This window comes from Emys orbicularis, chromosome 2 (assembly GCF_028017835.1).
Source record: "Emys orbicularis isolate rEmyOrb1 chromosome 2, rEmyOrb1.hap1, whole genome shotgun sequence".
Lineage (NCBI taxonomy): Eukaryota > Metazoa > Chordata > Testudines > Emydidae > Emys > Emys orbicularis.
Genome location: NC_088684.1, coordinates 61005365 through 61029565, shown reverse-complemented (window position 1 = coordinate 61029565; position 24201 = coordinate 61005365). Strand labels below are relative to the sequence as shown.

Sequence of the window (24201 nt, the reverse complement as noted above, 5' to 3'; positions counted from 1 at the left end):
GCCTGTTTAGAATGTTTGTAACTGTAGTCAATATATGTATTTCATCACTATGGCTCTGATTCTAGAAAGCATCTCTGTTCAGGATACTACTTGAGCACATGCTTATATGTTCTTCACTCTCATTGAAGTCAATGGAACTGTGCTTAATGTTAAGCATGTACTTAAGTGTTTCTCTGAATGGGGGCCTAACATTGCTAAATCAAATATCACCTATACAAATGTAGGTGACCAAAATTAAAGAATGAAGGGTGAAATTCAGACCTCATTAAAGTCAATGCTGGTTTTAATTGCTATAATTTCTGTAAAAACAATATGTGTACCAACTGGAACTCATAGCTCATACTGCTTCATCTCTGCTGTGTTCCCCGGCCTTTTGTATTTGTGTCACCCTCTTTTAATACTGAAGCAAGAAAAAATTTGCATGGTCAATATGCCTGTTTTATGTTTGATAAAAATGTAGTAACTAAACTGTTGTTCAGATAAGGATTATTCAGTAAGCATATGGGAAAGAAAACTTCCCTGTAAGCATAATGGATCATTCAAGTAAATGCAGGTGGATATACTTGGAGTATCCTACCTCAATTAGTGCTTAAGAAGTTAAAGAAAATAACTTACTGTGCATATTCAGCACACGGTTATCACAGTCATAAGCTATGCTGTGCTTTCAGGCATTTGCTTTTGAAATAAAGTGGAACGTATTCTTCACCCAGAGCTCCCTACATGGCATATTGGAAGTTTAGAAAAGAAATTGGTCTTAGAGATATCTGAGAGCCAAGAGCCTCAGTACATTTCCTAACAGTTCCAAAAAAACTTCTTGTTCTGATAACTCGATAGTGGATGCAACATGCATCAATGTTTATCAAACATTCCAGAATGATTCTCTCCTGGAAGCATGAGAGGCTTCAGCCCGAAAGGTAGTTAATCAGCAAACTAGAAGTGACTGATAAAAGAGTATCGGGGGTAGCCGTGTTAGTCTGTATCCACAAAAACAACAAGAAGTCCGGTGGCACCTTAAGGACTAACAGATTTATTTGGGCATAAGCTTTCGTGGGTAAAAAACCTCACTTCCTAAAAAAACAACAAGGAGTCCAGTGGCACCTTAAAGACTAACAGATTTATTTGGGCATAAGGTTGCATCTGAAGAAGTGAGGTTTTTTACCCACGAAAGCTTATGCCCAAATAAATCTGTTAGTCTTTAAGGTGTCACCGGACTCCTTGATAAAAGAGGTTTAGAATGAAAATGCTGTGTGTGTATGGAGGGGGAGGGGGTGTCATCCTAACTGAACCTTCTCCACTTTCCCCACTGTACTAATGCTATCTAAACTATATTATGAGTTAACTATAATTTTATAACAGCTCTATAAGAGATATAAGTTCTTTGTGACAGGGTCCATTCTGATTTCTACAGCACCAGTACAATTGGACCTTGATTCTTATAGCAGCCATTAGATGCTACGGAAATGCATAAAAATAATAGTAGTTTTGGTACAGAAACAATGTATAGTATGGTGTTTGGACAATGTTCTTATGCTTTTTCTCTTACAAGACGATTGAAGAACAGCAAAGCATCTACTGATGGCCATCGGTATCTTTTTCGAGGCAGAATAAACACAGAGGTAATGGAAGTGGAGAACGTAGATGATGGCACAGGTGAGTACATTTGCAGTGATCAGTTATAACATAAAGAAACTCATCTTGTAAGGTGCTGAGCATCTCTTGTGGAGCATTAAGCAGTCTCAAGTGCCATTGATTCCTGAGGGAGTGGAGAGTGCTCAGCACCTTGCAGTATCAGATTTAAAGGAAATAATAAAGATCTCACTTTATAGAAGCAGATAGTGCCACTAAAACTGTGCTTCTGTGACGCATCATTGATTTCAAACATTATGAGCTGGGCAATTACTGTTTTAGGGCTGATCTTCACTATGGGGAGATCAATGCCCCTGCAATCGATGAAGCAGGGGTCGATTTAGCGGGTCTAGTGAAGACCCACTAAATCGATAGCAGAGAGGTCTCCAGTTGACCCTAGTACTCCAGCTCTCTCAGAAAAGTAAGGGAAATCAACCGAAGAGCATTTTCCATTGACACAGCACAGTGAAGACACCGGGATAAGTCGACCTAAGCTATATAGACTCCAGTTACGTTATTCACGTAGCTGGAGTAGTGAAACTTAGGTCGACTTACCCTGGAAGTGAAGACAAGCCCCTAGTCAATCAGTCACAGCTGACTGATTTAAACTGGTGGCAGAGTCATGATGAAATGCTAAAGTGATCTTTATTGTCTTGACTGAAATGGTGCTTAAATTTCACTTTATAACATCCAGCATGCTTACATGGGAGATTCCTGTTCCTATAATGTGGTAGTAAAAACAGTTTTGAAAGTTGCGTCTTTTAGAACATTATCTTATTTGCTTTTATATGCTATAATTGCAACATAATAAGTTTAAAAAGAGGAAAAGGAAAAAAAGATATTTTATTCCTTTACAATTTTAATGCATAGAGCTGGTCATAATTTTCTTGTTTTTTGTTTAAAGACACACACCTACACACATGCCACACAACCTGGAAAGTGAAAACTGAAAACATTTTGTAAAAATGTTTGGGTTTCAGTTAAAATTTGCCAGGTTTTTGGAATCCAAACATTTTTACCAACACGACATGTTTTTGGTTTTCAGTTTTAAAAAAATGAAATATTTTGGAGGTTTGTTTTTTCAGTTTGGGATTTCTGCCTCACACCCTGCAGCACATAGAAGGGGGAGAGGGGAAATGGGGAAGGGAAAGAAGCAGCCCATTCTTCCCCACAGGAGGAAGGCTTACTAGTGAGAGGGGTAGAAAGAAGGAGAGGGAGCTCATGGATAGAGTGGATTGAGAATTATCCAACTAAATGTTTTTTCATTAGAAAATGTTTATTTGTTGAAATCGAAACTGTTCATGAAAAAGGGTCAGTTTGAACAAATCTCCTTATTCAAAAAATTTTGGGGACAAAAGTTTGGAAATGATTAAAATCTGTTTTCAACATTTTCTAAATGCAAGGTTTCATTGTCTGATGGAAGAAGCAGGTGGTGGGTGGAGAAATCAGGTAGATGAAGGAGGGAGGGAGTCGGTAGTTGGTCGCTTTTCATTTTTTTCAAGATTACAGGATGATAATTATCTTCATAGCAAGTCAGAAGGAGGGTTTTCAGTCCTGCTTCCTTCTCTAACTTTTGTTCCTTTTCCCTGCTCTTCATCTCCAAGCTGTTTGAGCATGCTGTCTATTCCCAGTGCTCCTCCATTTTCTTTTTCAGTCGGCTTCCACCCTTTTTGTGCCATTGAAACTTACCTCACAGAAGACGCTAATGACCTCTTCCTCATCCAGTCGAAGGGTGATATCTCCTTACCCATTATTCTTGATATTTCTATAATCTTTGGCCTCTCAACCCCCAACTTATACGTGGGACCCTTTCATCCCTGGGTTTTTGTGTCTCTCATCTTTTCTTGGCTCTCCTCCAACCTTGCTGACCACTCCTTCAATGTAGTCTTTAGTGAACCCTCTTGTTCCTTCTCCTCCCCTTTCACTCTTGTGTTTGCTATAGTTTTGGCGATAGTCCTTTCATTTTCTTCACCTGACATCTAACCCCTGGGTGATCTCATTTGCTCCCATGATCTCTCATACCATAAATATATTGCTGACCTGCCCCATCACACTTCTCAATTCCTAATCTCTTCCACTCTGTTCAGGCTCACATCCTTCCTCACCTTTCATTGTCTTGTCCTGGTTATCATACTGATTCTTCAAGCCTATCAACATTTCATCTTTACTCCTATATAGTTTCCCTCTCTCTCATTTCTCTTCCCCCCTCCCAAGAAAATGCTGTTATCCCCTCAGTCACTTAAAAGCCTTGGGGGTTATCTTTCACTCTTTCCTTTCTTTCTGTCCTCACATCCTGATTATTATTTAATCTTGTCACTTCTTCTTCTGAAGCTTTACTAAAATCCAGTGCTTCCCCTTTTCACTGCTGCTAAGGCCTACATTCATGTTTTGGTTCTCTTACCTGGATTACTGTAACCTCCTCTCTTCCTGCATCCTTGACTCTCCTCCTACCCCCATCGATCTGTACAGAATGCTAAAATACTCTTCCTTTTCTGCTGCTTTTGCCGTGTCACCCCTCCTTATGTTGCTTCACTGATTCTCTGTATGATGTTAAAATGCTTCAACTTCATTTTCAGGTCCCTGTACAACTGTCCCCTTGCCAACACCTTTTTTCTACATACAGCTGTCCCTACAACTTATGCTGCACCATAGCTTCTTACCTTGCTGCTCCTTTCATCTCTCTCTCCCACTTGCATCATCATGCCTTTTTTCACGCTGCCCCCTTGTGTGTGATCTCCCTTTCCTTGTGTCCATTCAAATGCCTCCTTTATAACCCACTTAATTCATGATGCTTCTACAGCTGATGTTTAACCTAGTGCTATCTGCTTCTTTTCTTTTGCCCTGTCTTATTGCTAAATGTACTGATCTATTATTTCAAGCTTCATTCACATTTGTTTTGCATATTCCTATTTGGAATTATATTATTTTCTTCCCCTTAATTCTCTGTTGCCATCATTTTGTTCAGTGTTTAATTTAATTTAGATTGTGAGCTATGTGGGGTATGGCTCTTGCCTTTGAATTTCTGTAAAACTTCACACAAATGTACTGCTCTTTTTATAAATATTAATAACAGTAAAGACAAATGGAGGCTGAGTGGTGTTTCCAGATCTTCTGATGTGCAATTTTTTGGTGTGCAAGCCTTTAATGGACAACCTTTTTTTCTTAAAATCATTGGGTCAGATTCTCAACTGGTGTAAACTGATATACCTTTATTGACTCCATTGTTGTACTTGAGGATTCTGCAGGAGTGAGTAATCGAGAGAGTTGTTAGGGGAGTATGTTGATTGACAGACATAGAAAAATGCTGTTATATCCCTCATTGTTGGTTAGCAGAAGCAAATGGTTGGGAAAAGAGGGGTTTATGTGTATGATATATTATAATGCAAATGATGTGCCTGGGGAAATTAACAATGCGTTTCCTAAAAGCTATTTTTCTTGATGAAGCCAGGCCTTGGCTGAGCATTACAATTTGTGGAAGCTATTCATTTTGTTTCAAGCATCAGGAGGCATAGTGTTGTTTTTCTTATTGTATTTATTAGAACAGAAAAGACATTATTTTCATGGTAATGTTTATCTGTTTTTTTTTTAAATTCAGTTGTATAAATGTTATATAGAAAAGTATATTTATAATTACATACAAAACAAACTATGTTAAAAAACATTATTTAGGTTGTAAAGTCAAGCACTCAAAAGTTAGGAAATGCCAGATTTGCTATTGCTGAGCAATCTTAATTCTCTCCCCTCTGCATCCATTACATGCACTGAATGAGACTGGAAAAAAACAGTATTATGATCATGTAACTAAAAACTGTGCCATAATTCATGTGCACAAAGAGCTGAATTAAGATTGCATGAGCAACTCTGTATCTGTCATTTACTAGTTTTTGTGTGCTTTTTGATGATTTTGCAATCTACATATTTTTATTTAAAATATTTTTTATAGAATTTCCTAGTTTTTTTTTTAAAAAAGGAGAAAAACAAATGCTATTACATGCAACTGCAACAAGTCCCCGTTGTTCATAATCAACAGGGCTTGAACCCCAGAACTTTGGCACTGCCCGGCTGCTACCACTTGAGCTGCATGGCTAACTATGTTAGCATTAGAAGGTTGTTATCCCAATGGAGGGGATGGGCTGCTGGTACTGATCAGAGGAAGCCTGGTTACGTTAGGCTCTCTTTCGTTCCCCTCCTCTCTGGGAGATAGGAGAGTTCCCACCTCATGTGTTCCCAGAAAGGAATAGATGGGTTCCTAGGACCACGTGCTGAGTCTGCGGATGGTTGTGGAAGGGGCCTGGCCTGGTTTTCCTACCTTGCCTCCCATGCTACAGTTGCTGTAGCAGCTCCTGGGCTTTCCCAGTGTAGTGTGTGCTGATGCTGATGCTTTGGCAACAACATGGTCCCAGCCTTAGAATGTTCATGTTGAGTTATTATATTTTGATATGCTGCCAAACTTTTCCTGAGGCATGCAAGTGACAGAATAACACAAAAGACGGGAAGTGGTGTTTTTCAAGAGTTTATAACTCATCAAAACTTGAGTGGCAATACATGGGACAGTGCAAGCGAACTCCTTGGACCCAAGAGCTTTCCCCACACCAAATTTCAAAGACCTGCTGCAAACAATGGAGATGTTAGAGTTTCTCAGAAAAAGGTTTCAGCAATCTCCTGTAATAAAAATTTTAGGCAACCTAAATATAGGAGCTGCTGCCAGCTCCCACTGTAATAACAGCACATAAAATATGGAAGTATTATCTTGTGATAATGGAACTGGTCTGGTAGTCTGAAGATCTAGATTCTTTTTCAAGCTCTGCAATGGACATCTTGTGTGACCTTGGCTAGTCACTTAGGCCCAGATCCTCAAAGGTATTTAGGCTCCTAAATTCCACTGAAATCAATGTAAGTTAGGTGCGTAAATAAATTGGAGATAATAGTATTTCCCTTCCTAACATAGTTGTTGTGAGGATAAATAGATCAGTGTTTGTTTGTTAGGTGTTCACATACTACAGTAATAAGTGCCATAGAAAAATTTGTAAATAGTATAATAAATATAATGTTATAAAAATTACTGTAAATTTCTTCTTCTCACACACTTACACTCTCTCGTATACACTTTTGAGCACCAGAACGAGTCTTCAGCTGAATATTTAGACATCAGTTTCCTGATTCTCTGAACAATACATTCTGACAGTTACTGATGTTTCCCAGCCTATGTATACAATACTTGGCTGCATTCCATCTTATTAAAATGCAGAGTTATTGAAAGGATACCAGCATGTCTGCTGAGATTTATGATAAATCTCAGCAAGCATTTCAGCAAAGGTTTCAGTTTTGGAAAATCCCATCTCATTATACAAAACTGGGCTGAATTATGAAAAAGGATTTGCAAAGTATAAAGCTCTGAAGTTATTAGGATGGTTTCTGGCTGGCCTTTGGATTTTCCTGCCTCTTAAAGAAAGTTAGTGATGAGATACTGTTGACCTTAGATCTTTTTTTATTGCACAGTGGTAGTTAATTCAAGTTTTAATTTATATTTTTCATAAAATGATTTTTGTTGTCACTTGGGTTTTGCAAATATTTCTGCCCAAAGGAAAGGCAGATAATTCTGTTGAAGGATGTTCAAAGTAGTTCAAGGACACTACTTTGGGTGTGAAAGATTGTTTGTTTAGCAGATTTCCAGATAAGATTCATAGACGAAAGTACTAACATCAAAATTTTAAAGACATGTTGTAACTAAAACGGAAGTAACATTAATGAATAATAAAATGCATAAAGCTTGTTCATAAGATAGAATATGGTAAAGTTAATAGATTTGAAAATTCAAGATATTTGAAAACAAAAACATACTATACTGTATGTGCTAATGCTGACATTTCTGTATTTGGAAGAATGGGTTATAGGTAAGGCTACGTTCTAGTCACGGGTATTTTTAGTAAAAGTCACAGACAGGTAACAGGCAGTAAACAAAAATTCACAACCCGTGACCTGTCCATGACTTTTACTATATACCCCTGACTAGAACGTACGTGTGTGTGTGTGTGTGTGTGTGTGTGTGTGTGTGTATGAAGGAGGGCGACCCGAGGGTTGGGGGGGTGGGCGGGCATTGGCGCATGGCCCGGAACCCCCACTGGGGGCTGGGGGGGCGGGGATGTGTGGCGGGGCTGGCAGGCTCACTACCTGGCTCCGCACCTCCCCCCTCAGCAGCAGCAGAGTTTGGGTGTGGGAGGGGGCAGGGGGCTGGGGCATGGGATGGGGTGAGGCGGGCTCTGGGTGGTGCTTACCTGGGGGGCTCCCCGGAAGTGGCGACGTCCACCTTGCTCAGCTGCTAGGCAGAGGCGTGGCTATCTCTGCCTCCAGGCACTGCCCCCGCAGCTCCCATTGGCCATGGTTCCCGGCCAATAGGAGCTGCGAAGCCAGTGCTCTGGGCAGAGGCAGCGTGCAGAGCTGCCTGGCCACGCCTCCGCCTAGAAGCTGAGCAGGGGATGTGGCTGCTTCTGGGGAGCCCCACAGGGAAGTGCTGCCCTGAGCCCGCCTCACCCTGTCCTGTGCCCCAACTCCTACCCCCTCCTACAACCAACCTGCTGCTGGGGTGGGGAGGGGATGGCCTGAGACTGCCCTTGAGCCAGGTGCACCGGCCGCTGCAGAAGTCACAGAGGTGATGGAAAGTCACGGAATCCGTGACTTCCATGACCTCTGTGACAAACCCGCAGCCTTAGGTCGAGGCACTCTAGTCGTGTAATGTGGGAAAGCTACAAATAATAGAACATCTGTGATTATATAGAGAAATTCAAGCTCCAAGGCTGTCAATCTAACACTATTCAAAAACACTAAATTCACTGAAGGCTTCTTCGGCAGGGAATACAATATATGGAAATACAACATAGCTTACAATCTGTGTGGATTTTGATTGTCAAAATTAGAGAAACAATACTTTAAATTCCTTGTTCTTCTGTTTGTTACAGGAAGAGCTGAGGAATTATGGTGGGGAGTCTAATAAAAAACAGTCATATTTAATTCATTTCGTGCTACTCTGAGAGATTTCTCTCCATTATCTATTTCCAGCTGACTATCATAGCAGTGGCCACATTGTTGTTAATGGCTGGAAAATCCACAACACAGCAAAGAACAAATGGTTTGTATGCATGGCAAAAACTTCTGAAGAGAAGCAAGAATGGCTGGAAGCTATTCTAAAAGAGAGAGAGAGAAGGAAAGGTAGGTGAATAAACTTTACATTGCATTTCTTTCTGGCAGACCATGTTACATTTGTATTTTCATTAAAAGTACAGCCAAGTGGCAAGCTCCAGATAGGGCAGACCCATGATGTTGGGTCAAATTGTCTGTGAAGCACTGATGTAATAACAACTTGAAACACATAAACCAAATTTCAACCAGGAAGGACATCATTGCTGAATGTGACTCCAGCCATGTGTACTGGTAACTGATGCTATTGTTGCAGTGGTCTCCAAACATTTTACCTCGTGCCCCCTCTTACCCCGGTCTGCACCCCCTCTCCCCTGAGCTGGGACTGGGAGCGGGACTGTGGCTCCTGGAGGGGGAGGGGGAGGGGACGTGGACAGGGGTAAGGGAGCCAAGGCTGGGGCCACAGATGGGGGTGTGGCCGGGAGCAGAGCCTCTGCTGGGCCCCGGGCATAGGGCCGGCAGCTGGGGCCCCGGGCGTGGGGCCAGCAACCAGTGTACGGGGTGCGGAGCTCCGGGCACGGGGCTGGCAGCCAGGGCCGGCAGCCGGGGCCGGGAGTGGAGCTGGGTGGTGCTCCCTCCCCATTCCCTGTGGGGGCTTGCCTAGGGCTCAGCCGTGCCCCCCTGAACATGTGTCTCATCTCCCTAGGGGGGCACACCTACACAATTTGGGGATGTGTGAATTATGGGAATCTGACAGCTGCCTTGGTCTGAAGCTTGATAGTCCCTGGGGCAGATCTTCAGCTAGTGCCATTGAGGCCAGTTGAGCTATGACAATTTACACCATCTGAGGATCTGCCCCATAATATCTGCTAATGTGTCTGTATTTACTGGTGCCATCCTGGGACAAGCTACCTATGCTTTTGAAATGAGCCAGCTGGCTGTATTGGGCCTTCATGCAGATGAGCCACCCTCCAGGTAATGCAAATGACAGCTTATACCCCCAAAATGCTAATAAATGTGATTAGCCTCACTTAGTGGCCCACCATTGTCACTGGGAAGGCAGTGTAATTTGATACATCAGTTCTTCATGATCCTGATTTGCAGCAAAGACTATCTTCTGAAGCATAAAACCAGAACATGTACATTCCCCCCCCCTCCCGAAAAGTTACACCAGAAATACAAATATGAAGTATGACACCACCCCTACACCCATATCACACCCCAAGTGGAGGAAGGTGAAAATCCACATCTTAGGCAAAATCATTCCTAAAAAGCTAAATGTGTGTGGAAGAACCTTAGACAAAATGTAAACCTGATTTCATAAGTGGCCATAATCCCAGGTACTCACGGTGAACACAGTGCAGAATAGAAAACTAAGCCAATGAGAGACAACACAGCACCAACTTACATAGCACTAACTTCAGCTGCCAGCAAACATAATATAGGAAGTAACAAGATATGGAGTCTTGATGATGAAAGGAAGCACGGCCTTGTGGTTGGGGCATTGGTCTAGGGCTCAAGAGATTTGATTTCATTTCATGTCTCTGTCGCAGATTTTCTGTGTGACCTTGAGCAAGTCACTTAATCACTCTGTGCCTGAGTTCCCCATATGTAAAATGATGATAATAATACGTTCTTTCTCACATCCTTTATCTGCCTTTTCTATTTGGGTTGTAAGATCTTCAGGGCAGGGACTGTCTCTTATCATAGGTTTATACAGCACCAAGCACCCCAATCTCCACTGGAGAATCTAGGCACTAATATATAGAAGTACTAATAATAAATATGTAGAAATACTAATAATAAATAATGGTGAAGGGGCTTAAACCTCGAAGTACTCAACGTTTGAAAGGGTGAGTGAGGAAACAAGGGGGAAACCCAGGTGCATAAAACAAGAAAGAAAACTATCTGCTTTTGGTTTAGGGCCTTTCATGCAACTTGGTCAGAGAGGTTTCAGCCAATCAGGCCAGACAACCTGGGTACTATCTATCTTGATTTGCTCTGCCTCCTGACTGACATCTGTAGTTCACACATGAAAAGTGAGGCCATTTGAAAAGTGTTTCATGATGATATGCTGTCGGTTTTTATTACCCATCTTGGTGCTATAAAATTTTGCTGTTGAGTTGCTTCCAGTAGAGAGGTGCCTGATGATGTTCAGATCCCTGTGCAGGCTTCACTGGGCCAAATTGGGGATTGGTCCTGCTTTGAGAAGGGGGTTGGACTAGATGACCTCCTGAGGTCCCTTCAAACCCTGAGATTCTATGATTCTATGAAATGAAAACGCAAGATTTGAACACTACACAACTTTGGATTTCAGAATGGAACTTTACAATGTGGGCCCATATTGTCATGTCTGCAGTTTCTCTCAACTAATGGTTAATAGCAATACTTTTGCCACTGAAGATATAACTACGATATAAGGAGGAAGTAAATAGAAAGAGAAAGGGGAAGGGGATGGAATGGCAGATGAAGAGATAAAGAGAGACTGGGGCAACAGTCATATTGGGTCCCATCACAGAATCTAACAATCTGTTCCTTAAATGCTTATCTTCTGACAACTCATAAACTTGCTCTATCTCCTCCTACCCAGACAATTTCCAAAACATCTGTATAAACACCTCTTATGCGGCAGGATGCATCAACTTAATTACAAGCAGGATGTTGGATGACTCATGAACCAAACAAACATCTTTACAGAATTCAAATACGCTAAAAGTAACTGTAAACAATTTCCCATTCACCACGAATAAAAAGATGCTTTAATTCTATGTTTACTTAATGAGACATGAAACCAAATTTTTCTGTTTTATGTGTGTGCAATTCAGATGAAGTTTGCACGCACATAACTTTCTAAAAATCAAAAAGGGGAGAGACACAATTCATTTAATTAGGATCATAGTAGTCATAATTTGAAAAATTGTAGTATATGCTTTTCCATAGTCCCTCTAGCAACTGTAGGATGTAAACGTCATGGATTGTAGCTAAACTTTTTCAAGCTCTTTTACTTTTACCTTTAAGCAACTTGTTACAATTCTAAATCCAATAATGAAAGAGACCTGGTTGCTTTATCTTTCCATCACAAGTTGTGCTATTGAACTGCTATAACTCCAGTCTATCAGTGTGTTGTCTAACAGATCAATTTAGAATAAGCCTTGCTTCTTAAATGCCTTACTTAGGCAATGTTCTCATTGACTTCCTTAGAAGTTTTGCCCAGATAAGGAGGTTATGAGCAGATGCTTTCCTTTGTGGAAGGAACTAATTGACACACAACCAGGAAATCCAACATGAAATTGACCAGTGGAGAAACTCTTATAGTACAGATAATGATTATAGGAAAAAGACTTGGACCAACTAGGAGGAAAAAAGAAACTGAACACAGAGAATGTTGATCTCCTGGGATATGGATCCCTTTCAACTCCTTATCTAAACAAAAAGGACACCTTTTTCTTGCTATGGCAATCTTTCCCAAATAAATAAGCTGAAATGCTAAATCAAAACCAGCTATTTGAAAGATATTGAGAGAAATTCAACCTATATTGGTTCCTGAAATCAAGGTAAATGCTACTGAGCAAAATGGAAAAGAATGCTATAGCTGAAGTATTGGGTTTATTGTAGATATTAATCTTCTAACTTGAGCTATGGACCAGGACCATTTTATATCACTATGTTTCTGGTGTAATGGAAACTCCAACTGTATCAGGAGATTTTATATAAAAAGGATTGTAATACAGTTTGTTGGCTTTTATGCAATCACCTAGGGAATGCAGGAAGATACATTTAAACTGTCTTTATTAACTTAATAGGAGCATATTCTCAAACAAGATTTATGATGTTGTGCATTTACTCCTTTATTTTAAAAAATGAAGGCAAGTGATGTGAGTGTAATGCATCAGGATGCCATTTGACCCATATATTCTAAGGGCAGTATACTGGTTAAGTTGTTTTTCCCCAGGAGTGAACATACTTGTATTGGTTAATCCATTTGTCTGGATTATCAGTATCAGGTGAATGTTTAGTGAGAACCATTTCTGTATCGATGTTAAATGCTATATTTTATCAGCTTTTTTCCAACTAATGCCACTATTATCTTTGTTTTGTTTATATTGCAGATTAAAAAAATTAAATAACCTACTACTCATACAGAAGATTTCCAGTTTTTAAAACTGATAAAATCTGAAAAAACTCAGATAAATTGAGAGTATGTTTCTATAAAATACATACCAAAAATTCCACATTGTACAATTTTTGCAGAGTTCAGAACCATTTATAGAGAAAGAAACTTAGCTGTGATGATTTCCAATACTTTCTGGGGGCACAGGTCTTCATGCGTGGTCAATACATCATGTAGTTCAAGGAAAATATGTTCTGAACAATAAGGCTATCTTTTACTCAAAAGAAGTAATAGTGGTCGCATAAGAAAAACACAAAAAAATGAGGAAAAAATTAACAAACTGAAAAGCATGTAAATTTTTTTTTTGTAAAAACTGCGAAGTGAATAAAAATTCAAACACTAATTTCCATTTGTAGAATAGGATGAACTAAACTTGCCTTTCTACAGTGAAGGGTATGTGTGAGGATTAATTAGTCTTTGTACAGAGCTTTAAAAAGATAAAGCAGTAGTACAAGCATAAGTACAAATTATATAAGATATTATATTATATATATAATATTATATAAGATAAAGCATAAATACGAATTATTTTTTTATAACACAATAAAAGTTGAAAAATGGAAAAAGCTTTTCTCAAACATGGGGGGGGGGGGAGGGAGTATTCATTTGAAACCAATGAAAAGCACAACACTAATATTTCCTACTGTGATATCAATGTAAGAGAGAATAAATATATGCTGTCAGGAACTTTCATTGATTGTCACTTTACTGTAGGGAGTTTATAAATAACATTCTAATATATTCTCAGATATTTTTGGAATATTTTATTGTTTACTTTTACGGGGATTTGTTATTCATATTAATATTAGCATCTAAGTACTCATAAAGATAATTTAATGTGTCCAGTTATGACTCTGCTTTTATACACTTAAATATTTATTTTTTATGTTTGTTACTTATATCTAAAATTTGAAAGATAATGGTGATAGCTGGGAAATGTTTTATAAATACAAAAGCATTTTGGATTTTGTTGGCAGGTTTAAAATTGGGTATGGAACAAGACACTTGGGTGATGATCTCTGAGCAGGGAGAGAAACTCTACAAAATGATGTGCAAACAAGGGAACCTGATCAAAGACAGGAAAAGAAAACTAACTACTTTCCCCAAATGTTTTCTGGGAAGGTATGGTATGCATTTTTATCATTTGGATTTTAAGCAGCTAGAAACATGTTTTAAATCTTGTATAGTATTATCTATAATTAAGGTTGAAAGAAGCTTCCTATTATAGGCCCAATTTTCTTCCATTCCCTACATTAACCAAAATTTAAATCAATCTGCCTGAAATTTCACAGGTATAATTTTATTCCAAGGTAGAACATTTCTGGAAGATAGATGTAAATTGGCAAAGGCACATTGGAGGTATAAGTGCATATCAGATGAAGTGGTGTCACTTTTTGAACTTGGAACATTTTCCTAACTTCTTTGATTTGATTTGAGTTATTATAATTTCAGAATGGCTTGGCCTCAGAACCTCAAAATTGTTTTAGCTGTCAGTCTTATGCCTTTCAAGAACTTATTGTTTGTTTGGAAGGAAGGAAAGTCAGGAGTTATTAAATTTGGTTTATTAGGAGCCCTGCATGTTGGTTTTAAGGACCTTAGAAAGTCCACTCCTGTTTGAGGTGAGCCTCTTAAGAATGCCATATGACACAGATGGTATAATGAGCCCATGATGCAAAGTTCTGTTCCAGCCTTCATCCTCCACTAATCCTAAGAAAGATTAGCACTTATGAAACATTTATAGACATCACTTAGTGCTTCCACACAAGTACTTAGTGATGTAAGTATTTAACATTGCCCCTATTTTACAGAAGAGAAAACGAAAGCTTGGAGATGATAAATGACTTTGCCAAAGTCACTCAGCTAGTGAGTGTAATAACCAAAATTAAAGCCCATGGGTGAAATCCTGGCTCCAGTTGAAATCAGTGGCAAAACTCCAATTGACGTCAATGAGGCTAGCATTTCACTCCATCCCTCCTGATTCATAATGTAGTTGGCATGGAATAAGAACATAATGCTCTCTGATGTAAATCACTTGGTCCATAATATTCAAAACTGGCCTCTAATTGTGGGCCCTCAAATTTTGGGTGCACAGTCTAAGATTGCTTAGGGCCATATATTTAGCACCAGGAAAATTATTCATACTTATTTATTTGATAGAGAAGTTTCAATATCACTATATTACTTGCTATGATTGAGAATATCATTTGTCTGTTTTGAAAAACCATTAAATATGCACTATTGTTGCAGTAATGTATCTAAAATGTTTGTTCTTATTGATGCTGTTACTTACTGTTATAAAGAAACTCACCCAAGGAAACTCCGGTTTAATTTCCTATTTAGTATAGCAATTAACTGTCTGAATCTTAAAAGCTACCAGCAGGCTGATGTTAATAGCTCATGCCCATTTTTATTTGTTTCATGATGGAAAACAGTCAGTGGTGAAGGACATCAAAGTTAGTTTTGTGGTATAATAAAAATAAGAGAATAACATTTTTTTAAAATACATGATTTACTAAAGTGGTAGAGTAGACCAGTACATGACAGGGTTTAGGCTTCAACAAGGAATAATATTTTAGAACTATAACTTGTGCAGTTTATATGCCAAATGTGGAGATTAGACTCAATTATTACTGTGTGAAACCGGGATTTTAGTCTTGCATTAAGTGCAAATTGCAGTTCAATCTGAAGTATAGAGCAGTATCAACACCTCCATACTATATATACAGAAAGAGGGAGAGAGAGAACATGACGGTCTGATAGAAAGTTTCTATTGATAAGATTGGGATGGTAGCTTTAATCATAAGTGACGACAACATACGTGAGCTATGCAGATAATTCCAAACAAGTGCTGATGAACTTTTTATACCATGTTTTATACCATCACACCATGTTTTAAGGTTACGGGAAAACTATTTTAGAAATACCGCACTGTAAAACATTTTGATGCTATTTGCATCCCTCCACCAGTAAAACCAGGTTACCATGAAACCAATTGTACAGGGACATATGAAGCCATAAAAAACTCTAAAACTGACTGAAAATAGCTTTTCTTGAAGGTCTGATATCAGGATCCTCTTTGGATAGAAGCAAGTGATGGGTTCCAGGGTGGACATGAGTTGCCCTTTCCTAACTTTCCAGCGATATAAAGTTCCTATTTCTAGCTGTGCAAGGTGATCAAGTATGGGACCTTAAACCTTTCACTGGACTAGTAATCAGTATTGCCTGTCCCCTGCAAGGGGTCAATGTAATGTTGGGAGAAAATTCCATATTTGGGGGAATTTGTCTAGGATGTAGGTTTAAAAAAGACATGGAGATTGTTCAGAGGTTTAGAAAATTAGAAGCAGTCCCACAAGAGATGGATTAATGGGCAGAGTGCAGGTGAGGTAGCCAAAGATGTATGGTAAATTGTGAATTTTATTTATTGTAAGGTTGGTGCAACTTATCACATGGATATCTTCACCATATGTGTTGTGTGTATGCAAGTGTGTTTGATATATGTGCCAACTAAGTAAATAATATATTAGACACAAAAATACATTTAAAAAGATTATTAAGGTTGTAAAGTCAAGCACTCAAAAGTTAGGAAATGCCAGAATTAGTTTCCCAGGCAATCTTAATTAACTCTTCCCTTGTGCGTAAGCATTATGATACAATCTGTAATGACACAATTACATACGGTACATATTTTATCCCCAGAACCCTTGCCTCAATCATTGCACAGGATGGACAGTGTTCATTTAATGAGCAGTTAAACACTATTTTATTTTTTCCTTGTTCTTCAGTGTGTGGTTCCAGGCATTATTTACTGCACACTATTCAAACCCTGCACTGAAGACAGAATTATTAATTTTCTCCTGTGCTTTTTTATGATCATCACAATAGTATCTCTGTGTACTTTGCAAACATGAACGAATTTATTTTCACAATACCCCTGTAAGGTGAGGAGGTGCTACTATCCCCATTTTAGAGATGGAGAACTGAGGTATAGAGAGATAATTAAAGTCAAAAGTTTCTGCTAATTCTGGTTGCCCAATTTAGGACAACTGAGACCTGAGTTTTCAGAATACTTGGCATTATATAGCACTTTATGTTCAAAGCACAACTCTCATTGACTTGTGAGGACTTGGCACTTCTGCAGCTCAGAACCTGGGGTCTCAAGTTGGGCACACAGAAAATGAGGAACATACAACTAGTGATCACCTATGAAAAGTTTGGGTTAAGTTAATTTACTAGCATCACACTAGAAGTCTGTGGCAGAGGCAAGGATAGAATCCAATTCTCCAGGGCTGCATCTAACAGTCTAAACCATGAAACAATTCTTTCTCTTCTTGCAGTCCCTGCCTCATTCACTACACACTTTCCAGTTTCTTGCACAAATGGGGCAGGGGTCCTCTTGTATTAATTGAAATGGAGTATATGGATCCAAAGAGTTAAAAGTGCTAACATAACCCAGTCCCTGTCCAGCATTAAACAGTGTTAAACAAGGTTTGCAATTTGGTAAACACACATTAAAAATCCCTTTTAACCTTTTTTTAAAGATACAGAAGAGAAGGAAAAACATTTAAAGCATTTGAAATCTAAAATATTAAGTAAGGCTTTCAGTCTAACAACAGCCCTTATTCCCTTTCTTTCTAGAGCTCCAGAGAGCCTTTAGAAGAAAAAGAACCCCTTCTTTAACAGTCTCTTAAATGGTATTAAAGATGTTAATAACTGTCCTTTTAGGGGGGGAGGGGGGAGAAGAATTTAGTTGAGATGGGCTGAAGCTGCTGCTGTTGCTCTTGTTGTTAAAGTCCGATCCCATTTCCCAGAAGACAAAACAAGGCAAATACACACACAAAAGGAAAGAAAAGAATAGCAAAAGTAGAAAATGCAGCTTCTGTTTCTGATGTTGACTTTCACTTGCAGCTTCAGTGCTGGAAAAACACAGGCCTAACACACAGTGTTATCAGCCTCTTGGAGACCTGGCAAACTTGTACCAGAATTGGGGTGTTTAGGGTATTGCTTTTAGCTGCCACTTTCAAGTCACAGGTTTACAGCAGTGTTGCAAAATATAGAGTCTTGGCTGGCTAAGCTAGACTCTTATTAGAAAGAAGAAGAAAGAGAGAGAAAGGAAAGAGAAGAAATAAGATAGGGAAACAAAAGGACACTAAGGTGGCGAACAAAGTCTCACATCCCAGGCGGTGTTTGGGATTCAGCTAGAGCTGGTGGATGTGGAAGTGTCATCTGTGTCCCTCTCACCCAGTCTGGTCTGGACATCCCTCAGGATCAGAATGATGAAGGCCCCCGGGGTCCCAGGAAAATGTGGACTTGCAGCGTTGATGATGAAGCTTGCTCCAGCAGCCATATTTTCTCCCAAAGTCTCTTTCTTTAGGGACCCAAAAAGGGAGTGAGGGGTGGAATAGTCAATCCCCTCATTATTTTATTCACCAATTAGTTCTTAATTCCGACACACTAATTTTGGTTCATTGATTTCTTGTTCCACAGTTTTCTCTTTTACCAAGCATAATCTTTGCACAGTCCTCGAGTTACACCTCTACCCCAATATAACGTGACCGATATAACACGAATTCGGATATAACGCGGTAAAGCAGTGCTCCGGGGGGGCGGGGCTGCGCATTCCGGTGGATCAAAGCAAGTTCGATATAACGTGGTTTCACCTATAACGCGGTAAGATTTTTTGGCTCCCGAGGACAGCGTTATATCGAGGTAGAGGTGTATATTAGTAGGCCTTTTCATTCTGGACTAATTCAGTCTTTCTGTCTCACTTTTCATACTTTCCCCCCTTTAACATTTGTTGTTATAGGTTATTGTGACCTTTTATAAACTTACCATCACTTTTCACGGTTGAGCTCATAATTATATGCAATTATCACAACAATCCTACAGACGAGAGACTCCTTCACATACAGCCCTGATTGATCCCCAGAGCAGGCCATGCTGTGAACTGAATAAGGCCTGGTCTACACTACCCGCCTGAATCGGCGGGTAGAAATCGACCTCTCGGGGATCGATTTATCGCGTCCCGTCAGGACGCGACAATCGATCCCCGAATCGACGCTCTTACTCCACCAGCGAAGGTGGGAGTAAGAGCCGTCGACGGGAAGCCGCGGAGGTCGATTTTGCCGCCGTCCTCACAGCGGGGTAAGTCGGCTGCGATACGTCGAATTCAGCTACGCTATTCGCGTAGCTGAATTTGCGTATCTTAAATCGACCCCCCCCCCCCCCCGTAGTGTAGATGTAGCCTAATAAGTTAGGGGTCCTGTGTTAGAAATAGTATGTGATTACGTATTCATAGATTCATAGATTCTAGGACTGGAAGGGACCTCGAGAGGTCATCGAGTCCAGTCCCCTGCCCTCATGGCAGGACCAAATACTGTCTAGACCATCCCTGATAGACATTTGTCTAACCTATTCTTAAATATCTCCAGAGATGGAGATTCCACAACCTCCCTAGGCAGTTTATTCCAGTGTTTAACCACCCTGACAGTTAGGAACTTTTTCCTAATGTCCAACCTAAACCTCCCTTGCTGCAGTTTAAGCCCATTGCTTCTTGTTCTATCCTTAGAGGCTAAGGTGAACAAGTTTTCTCCCTCCTCCTTATGACACCCTTTTACATACCTGAAAACTGCTATCATGTCCCCTCTCAGTCTTCTCTTTTCCAAACTAAACAAACCCAATTCTTTCAGCCTTCCTTCATAGGTCATGTTCTCAAGACCTTTAATCATTCTTGTTGCTCTTCTCTGGACCCTCTCCAATTTCTCCACATCTTTCTTGAAATGCGGTGCCTAGAACTGGACACAATACTCCAGTTGAGGCCTAACCAGCGCAGAGTAGAGCGGAAGAATGACTACGTATTAAAAGCCCTGTATTATAATCCAGACACACAAGGGTGGTGAATTAAGGTTACATGGGCAACCTTAATTCTGTCACTTCCTAAGTTTTGAGTGCTTGACTTTGCAATCTCAGTAATACTCTTTTAATATAGTATTTTGTGGATGTGTAATTTCCTAGGTTACTAATAAAACATGTATTCCATCATGTGGCATCACATTGACACCCACATGCAATATCAGCAGGGTTGGAAACGTTAAGTCTACCACATAGACTTCTGCCACTTGACATAATGGAGTGACTGATAATGATAGTAAGTTGACATCCTCCAGATAACTAGAGAAAGATAAGACACATACTTTGCCAGTGGATTTCACAGATATTTGCTGACAGCAAAGGAATGATGAGACTCAGCAGACTTGGGTTCCATTCCAGTTTCTGCAGGGGAATGTGCTTTTGTGGGCACAGACTCTTTCGGCCTGTATCCATCCCAATCATGTGTCTTCTCCACCCTGGCTTCTCATCCTAGTCCTATTCCTTTTACCTTGCTAGTCCAGTATCCACTCCTCAGGCTTCTCATCCCAGTCCTAGTCTCCTTGCTTATCTGTTCCCAGCCCTGATTCCTTGTCTCCTCCCGCACCCGGATTCTTAACTGATCTGTCTCTCCCCTCCCCTCTCATGTCCAGTTGCTTACTCTGCCCCTGCCCATGTTTCTGGTCCACAGTAGCTCCTGGGCCTTCTCATCTGCTTTCCTACAGATGTCTCCCTCCCATCACCTCCTTTCCCCTGCTCCACTGGTTCTGAGTCCCATTTCCTTGTCCAGCCAGTCCCACCCTCTCCCCACCAGCCTCCCGGATCTCACTCCCACTCCCAGACTCTTTTTCCCAATCTGTCTTGTCCCCTTTGCATTTGATTTAGGAAATTTCCTCATCCACACTGCGCAGGCTCAGCAGGATGGTCACTAAGAACACAGGAGAGAGAATCTTCAGTCTCTCAATTCTGATGCCCCAGCCCCACCATGGCCTACAGAGTCCAGAGCTGCAATTGCAGAGAGAGTCCTGCTCTGACCCCTGCATCCGAGGCTGGAGCATGATAGAGTGTTGCAGCTAAAACTTCCATTGTCACTGAGCAAGTCTCTACTGGGCATATACAAACTGAGATATTTATATACTTATAACTTGGCCAAATTTGGGTGGATTTTCCCAGAGATGTCAAAAAACACATCCATCACACAAAGGACATCTGCCCTCTGCCAAATGTCAAGTCCCTGCTCTAAAGACGAGAGACATTTAAAGGGTCTCAGGAAAAAAAACACCATGGGCAAGACAATGTATTTTTCCTCTAATCTTGTTGTCAGAAGCAGCTGAACTGTTTTGGCTGAAATTTTCCAGAAAAATGCATCTTGTGGCAGACACCAAGCATGGAAAATTTCAGCCTGACAGTTAAAGTTTGGCAAAGTTATAAGTAACTGAAAACACGGTCTTATAATGGGAAGTATCCCTCAACCTTAATAGGAGTGACTAACAGCTCCGCGTATAACAAATACAAGTGGAAAATGAGAATATGTTGGAAATAATTCTGTTATGCAGAATATGTTGAAGAGTGTTATGTCAGTATGAATACTGCTCATTGCAGTCTGCTAAATGAATAGTGTGCGGAATATTGTACAGTATTGCTTTCTAGAGTTAAAGCCTTAAAAATATTGGAATTGTTTTGTATGTGTGTGGTTTTGTTTTGTTTTTTAATCTAGTGAGTTTGTGTCCTGGTTACTGGAAACTGGAGAAATACACAAATCTGAAGAAGGTGTTCATCTTGGCCAAGCGTTGTTAGAGAATGGCATTATCCACCATGGTAAATATTTTTTATTTCAACATATGTACATATTTTCAAGGTAATTTATGTTCGTATTTGTTGTTATTTTGAACATTCTTTTCTGATTAACACAAAACTGGTTTGTCAGTACTTAACGTCGAAGGGTGAAGTCCTTCACAGGGTAGTAGCATGGGGGGACCCACTCCTACTTTCTACTAAGGGTTCCTACCTCTGTGAACCCTAAACAACTAGGGTATCTGCCCCATAATTCAAAGCCAAACTTGCTTTCTTTCCTTCTCAGGGCCTCTTCCTAGGTACCAACCTGGCCTCCCTGGAGAGTCTTTTTCCTTGGGTATTTCTGACCTCAATTCTGGGTTCAAACGTCTTCACTCTTGGAAGAAGATATCCATAGATCTCCTTTCTGGGCCTTTTTCTCACTTCTGGCAGTTTTCTCCAGTCCACCAAGGTTCTGATTCTACCTTAGGGGACCTCCCTGCAGGTCTCACCTCACTCTAGGCTCTCCCCCACCCGTGCCAAGAGTAGTCCTTTGTATATTACCAACACAACGCATTCAAAAATTGTAGTCAGGCACCAAAAAGTCATGAGATTAAAGAAAAGCAATAAATGTAGAGTTCTTTTTATTTGCCTTCTGTTGTTGGAGACTAGAGTTCATGTTTTCAGGCTTCTTCTCTGCAGCAATGAGGGCTAGAGGTTTCTTAGAAATTGAAAGCTGAGGTAATAACACAATTGCAGCAGTTAAGGGTTTTAAGAACCCCCCTACACTCAGAAAACCATGCAAGTTGGCAACACTGCCTTTGTAATGGTCAGGAGGCTGTCACTTGACTCTGGCACCTGTACTTCATTCTCAACTTGGCCTGTTGATCCTCAGGGCTAGTCTACATAGAGAAAAAGCCTGCAGTACCTGGTACACACTAGCAACTCTGTACAAACTCCCCGTGTGGCTACGAAGAGTGGTTTTGTACTCATTAGCATAATACACTTTGGAAGTCTACTAAGCTAACCTGCCTGAGTGCACTCTTAAGTGCACAGTAAGAGTGTCCACAAGGGGAGTTAGTGTGGATTAGCTAGTGTTCTTTAAATTCACACCCTAACTTACTGGGCACTTACTTCTGCACGTAGACAAGCCCACAGTGGAACATTGATTCTTAAAATTGCCATACCTTGGAACAGGGTTGACTGGCGCAGGCCCCACTCTTCCTCTCTCTCTGACTTAAAGGGGCAGACGACTATTACATATTCCTGAAAATATTTTTTCCCCCCTTCAAACATGGAAGTGACATTTCTCCAGATTAAACCCATCTAAGTACTTATAGTGCCCATATCTCAGCAGTATAGGTCTTATCCAATCCAATCCAACTCAGAATAAATATAATGAGAGTTGGATCAGACCTTACCTGATTGCTTGCCAAGTGTTATAGGTGTAACTATAGGTAAAGTTGCCTAACACTTTCCATTATAAGACCTTGATTTCAGATGCTTATAACTTTTCCAAACCCTAACTGTTCAGGCTGATATTGTCCATGTTGGGTGTCTTCTTCAGGCCAATTTTTCAATTTTGGGAAAATTTTAGCAAAAATGTTTCAGCCATGTCGCAGACGGAGGTTAGGGAAAAATACATTGTTTTGCCTATGTTAAAAACGTTTTTACAGCTATTTCATAGGGAAGCTCTATCACCTCACTGCTTTGGAGTAGGGAGTTGAAATTTGGCAGAGGTGTGGCCTTTGGGTCAGGGATGTGCTTTTTGCCATCCCTGTGAAAAGCCACCCAAATTTGGCCAAGTTATAACCCTCTGAAAAATCAATTTGCACATGCTCAGTTTGCACATAGTCTGAGTATGCTCAGTTCCACCACAGCCAACCAGATTGTGCATGCACTGTCCCCATAGAGCAATGGAACATGCTCCTGCCCTGGGGTGCAAGGACTAAATAGGATTTTCCTGTAATTGTTCCTCCTGGTAGTGAGAGGCTGCAGTGTCACCAACATGAGAATTGAGAGCAGGAAGACTGTCTTTCCTGTGGTCTCAATGCCTGCCACCACTGCCCCCCTGCTGGCATCCAGGCAGAGTAGTGGAGAAAGAGGAAGAGAATTAAATGCAATATGGAGTAAGGCACAGAAGGCTTGGTTAGGTGGGAGGACATGAAGAACAGAGGGGAATGGGAGATAACAGACAACTTACTTCTGAATCTCTCCACATGGATTTTTATTGGACCAAATCAAGCCAAATACCTGTTGTGTGCCGTGGAGAATGAACAGGAGAGACTGAGGGGCCACCAATGCCTGAAGGCCCTGCAATGGCAGGGAACTGAGTAAGACGGATATGTCCAGATGATCCTTACAAGTGATCCTGCTCAGTGCTGCGGAGGAAAGCAGGAAACCCCCAAAGTCTCTGCTAATCTGACCTGGGCGAAAAATCCCCAAATCTGGCAACCAGTTTGACCCTGAGCATGTGAGCAAGAACCAGCCAGCCAAGCATCTGGGAACAAAGATTACCTGAATCACTTTAGAGCATCAGTCCACCTCGTCTGCTGTGCTGCCTCCAGCTGTGAACAGTACCTGATGTTTCAGAGGAAGGCAATAAAACCCATAAATTCTGGATCTGGCCAATT

The 24201-nt window shown here is 40.5% G+C and overlaps 1 protein-coding gene across 1 annotated transcript in view; it reads left to right on the top strand.

Annotated features, from left to right (window-relative positions):
• The window catches only part of PREX2 (phosphatidylinositol-3,4,5-trisphosphate dependent Rac exchange factor 2), a 310741-nt gene that overhangs the window by 109898 nt on the left and 176642 nt on the right, over positions 1-24201 (top strand). The window contains exons 8-11 of the mRNA XM_065397932.1: positions 1547-1650; positions 8683-8832; positions 13909-14053; positions 21513-21613. Coding sequence (XP_065254004.1) covers positions 1547-1650; positions 8683-8832; positions 13909-14053; positions 21513-21613 — 500 coding nt within the window. The remainder of the gene's footprint in view (positions 1-1546; positions 1651-8682; positions 8833-13908; positions 14054-21512; positions 21614-24201) is intronic.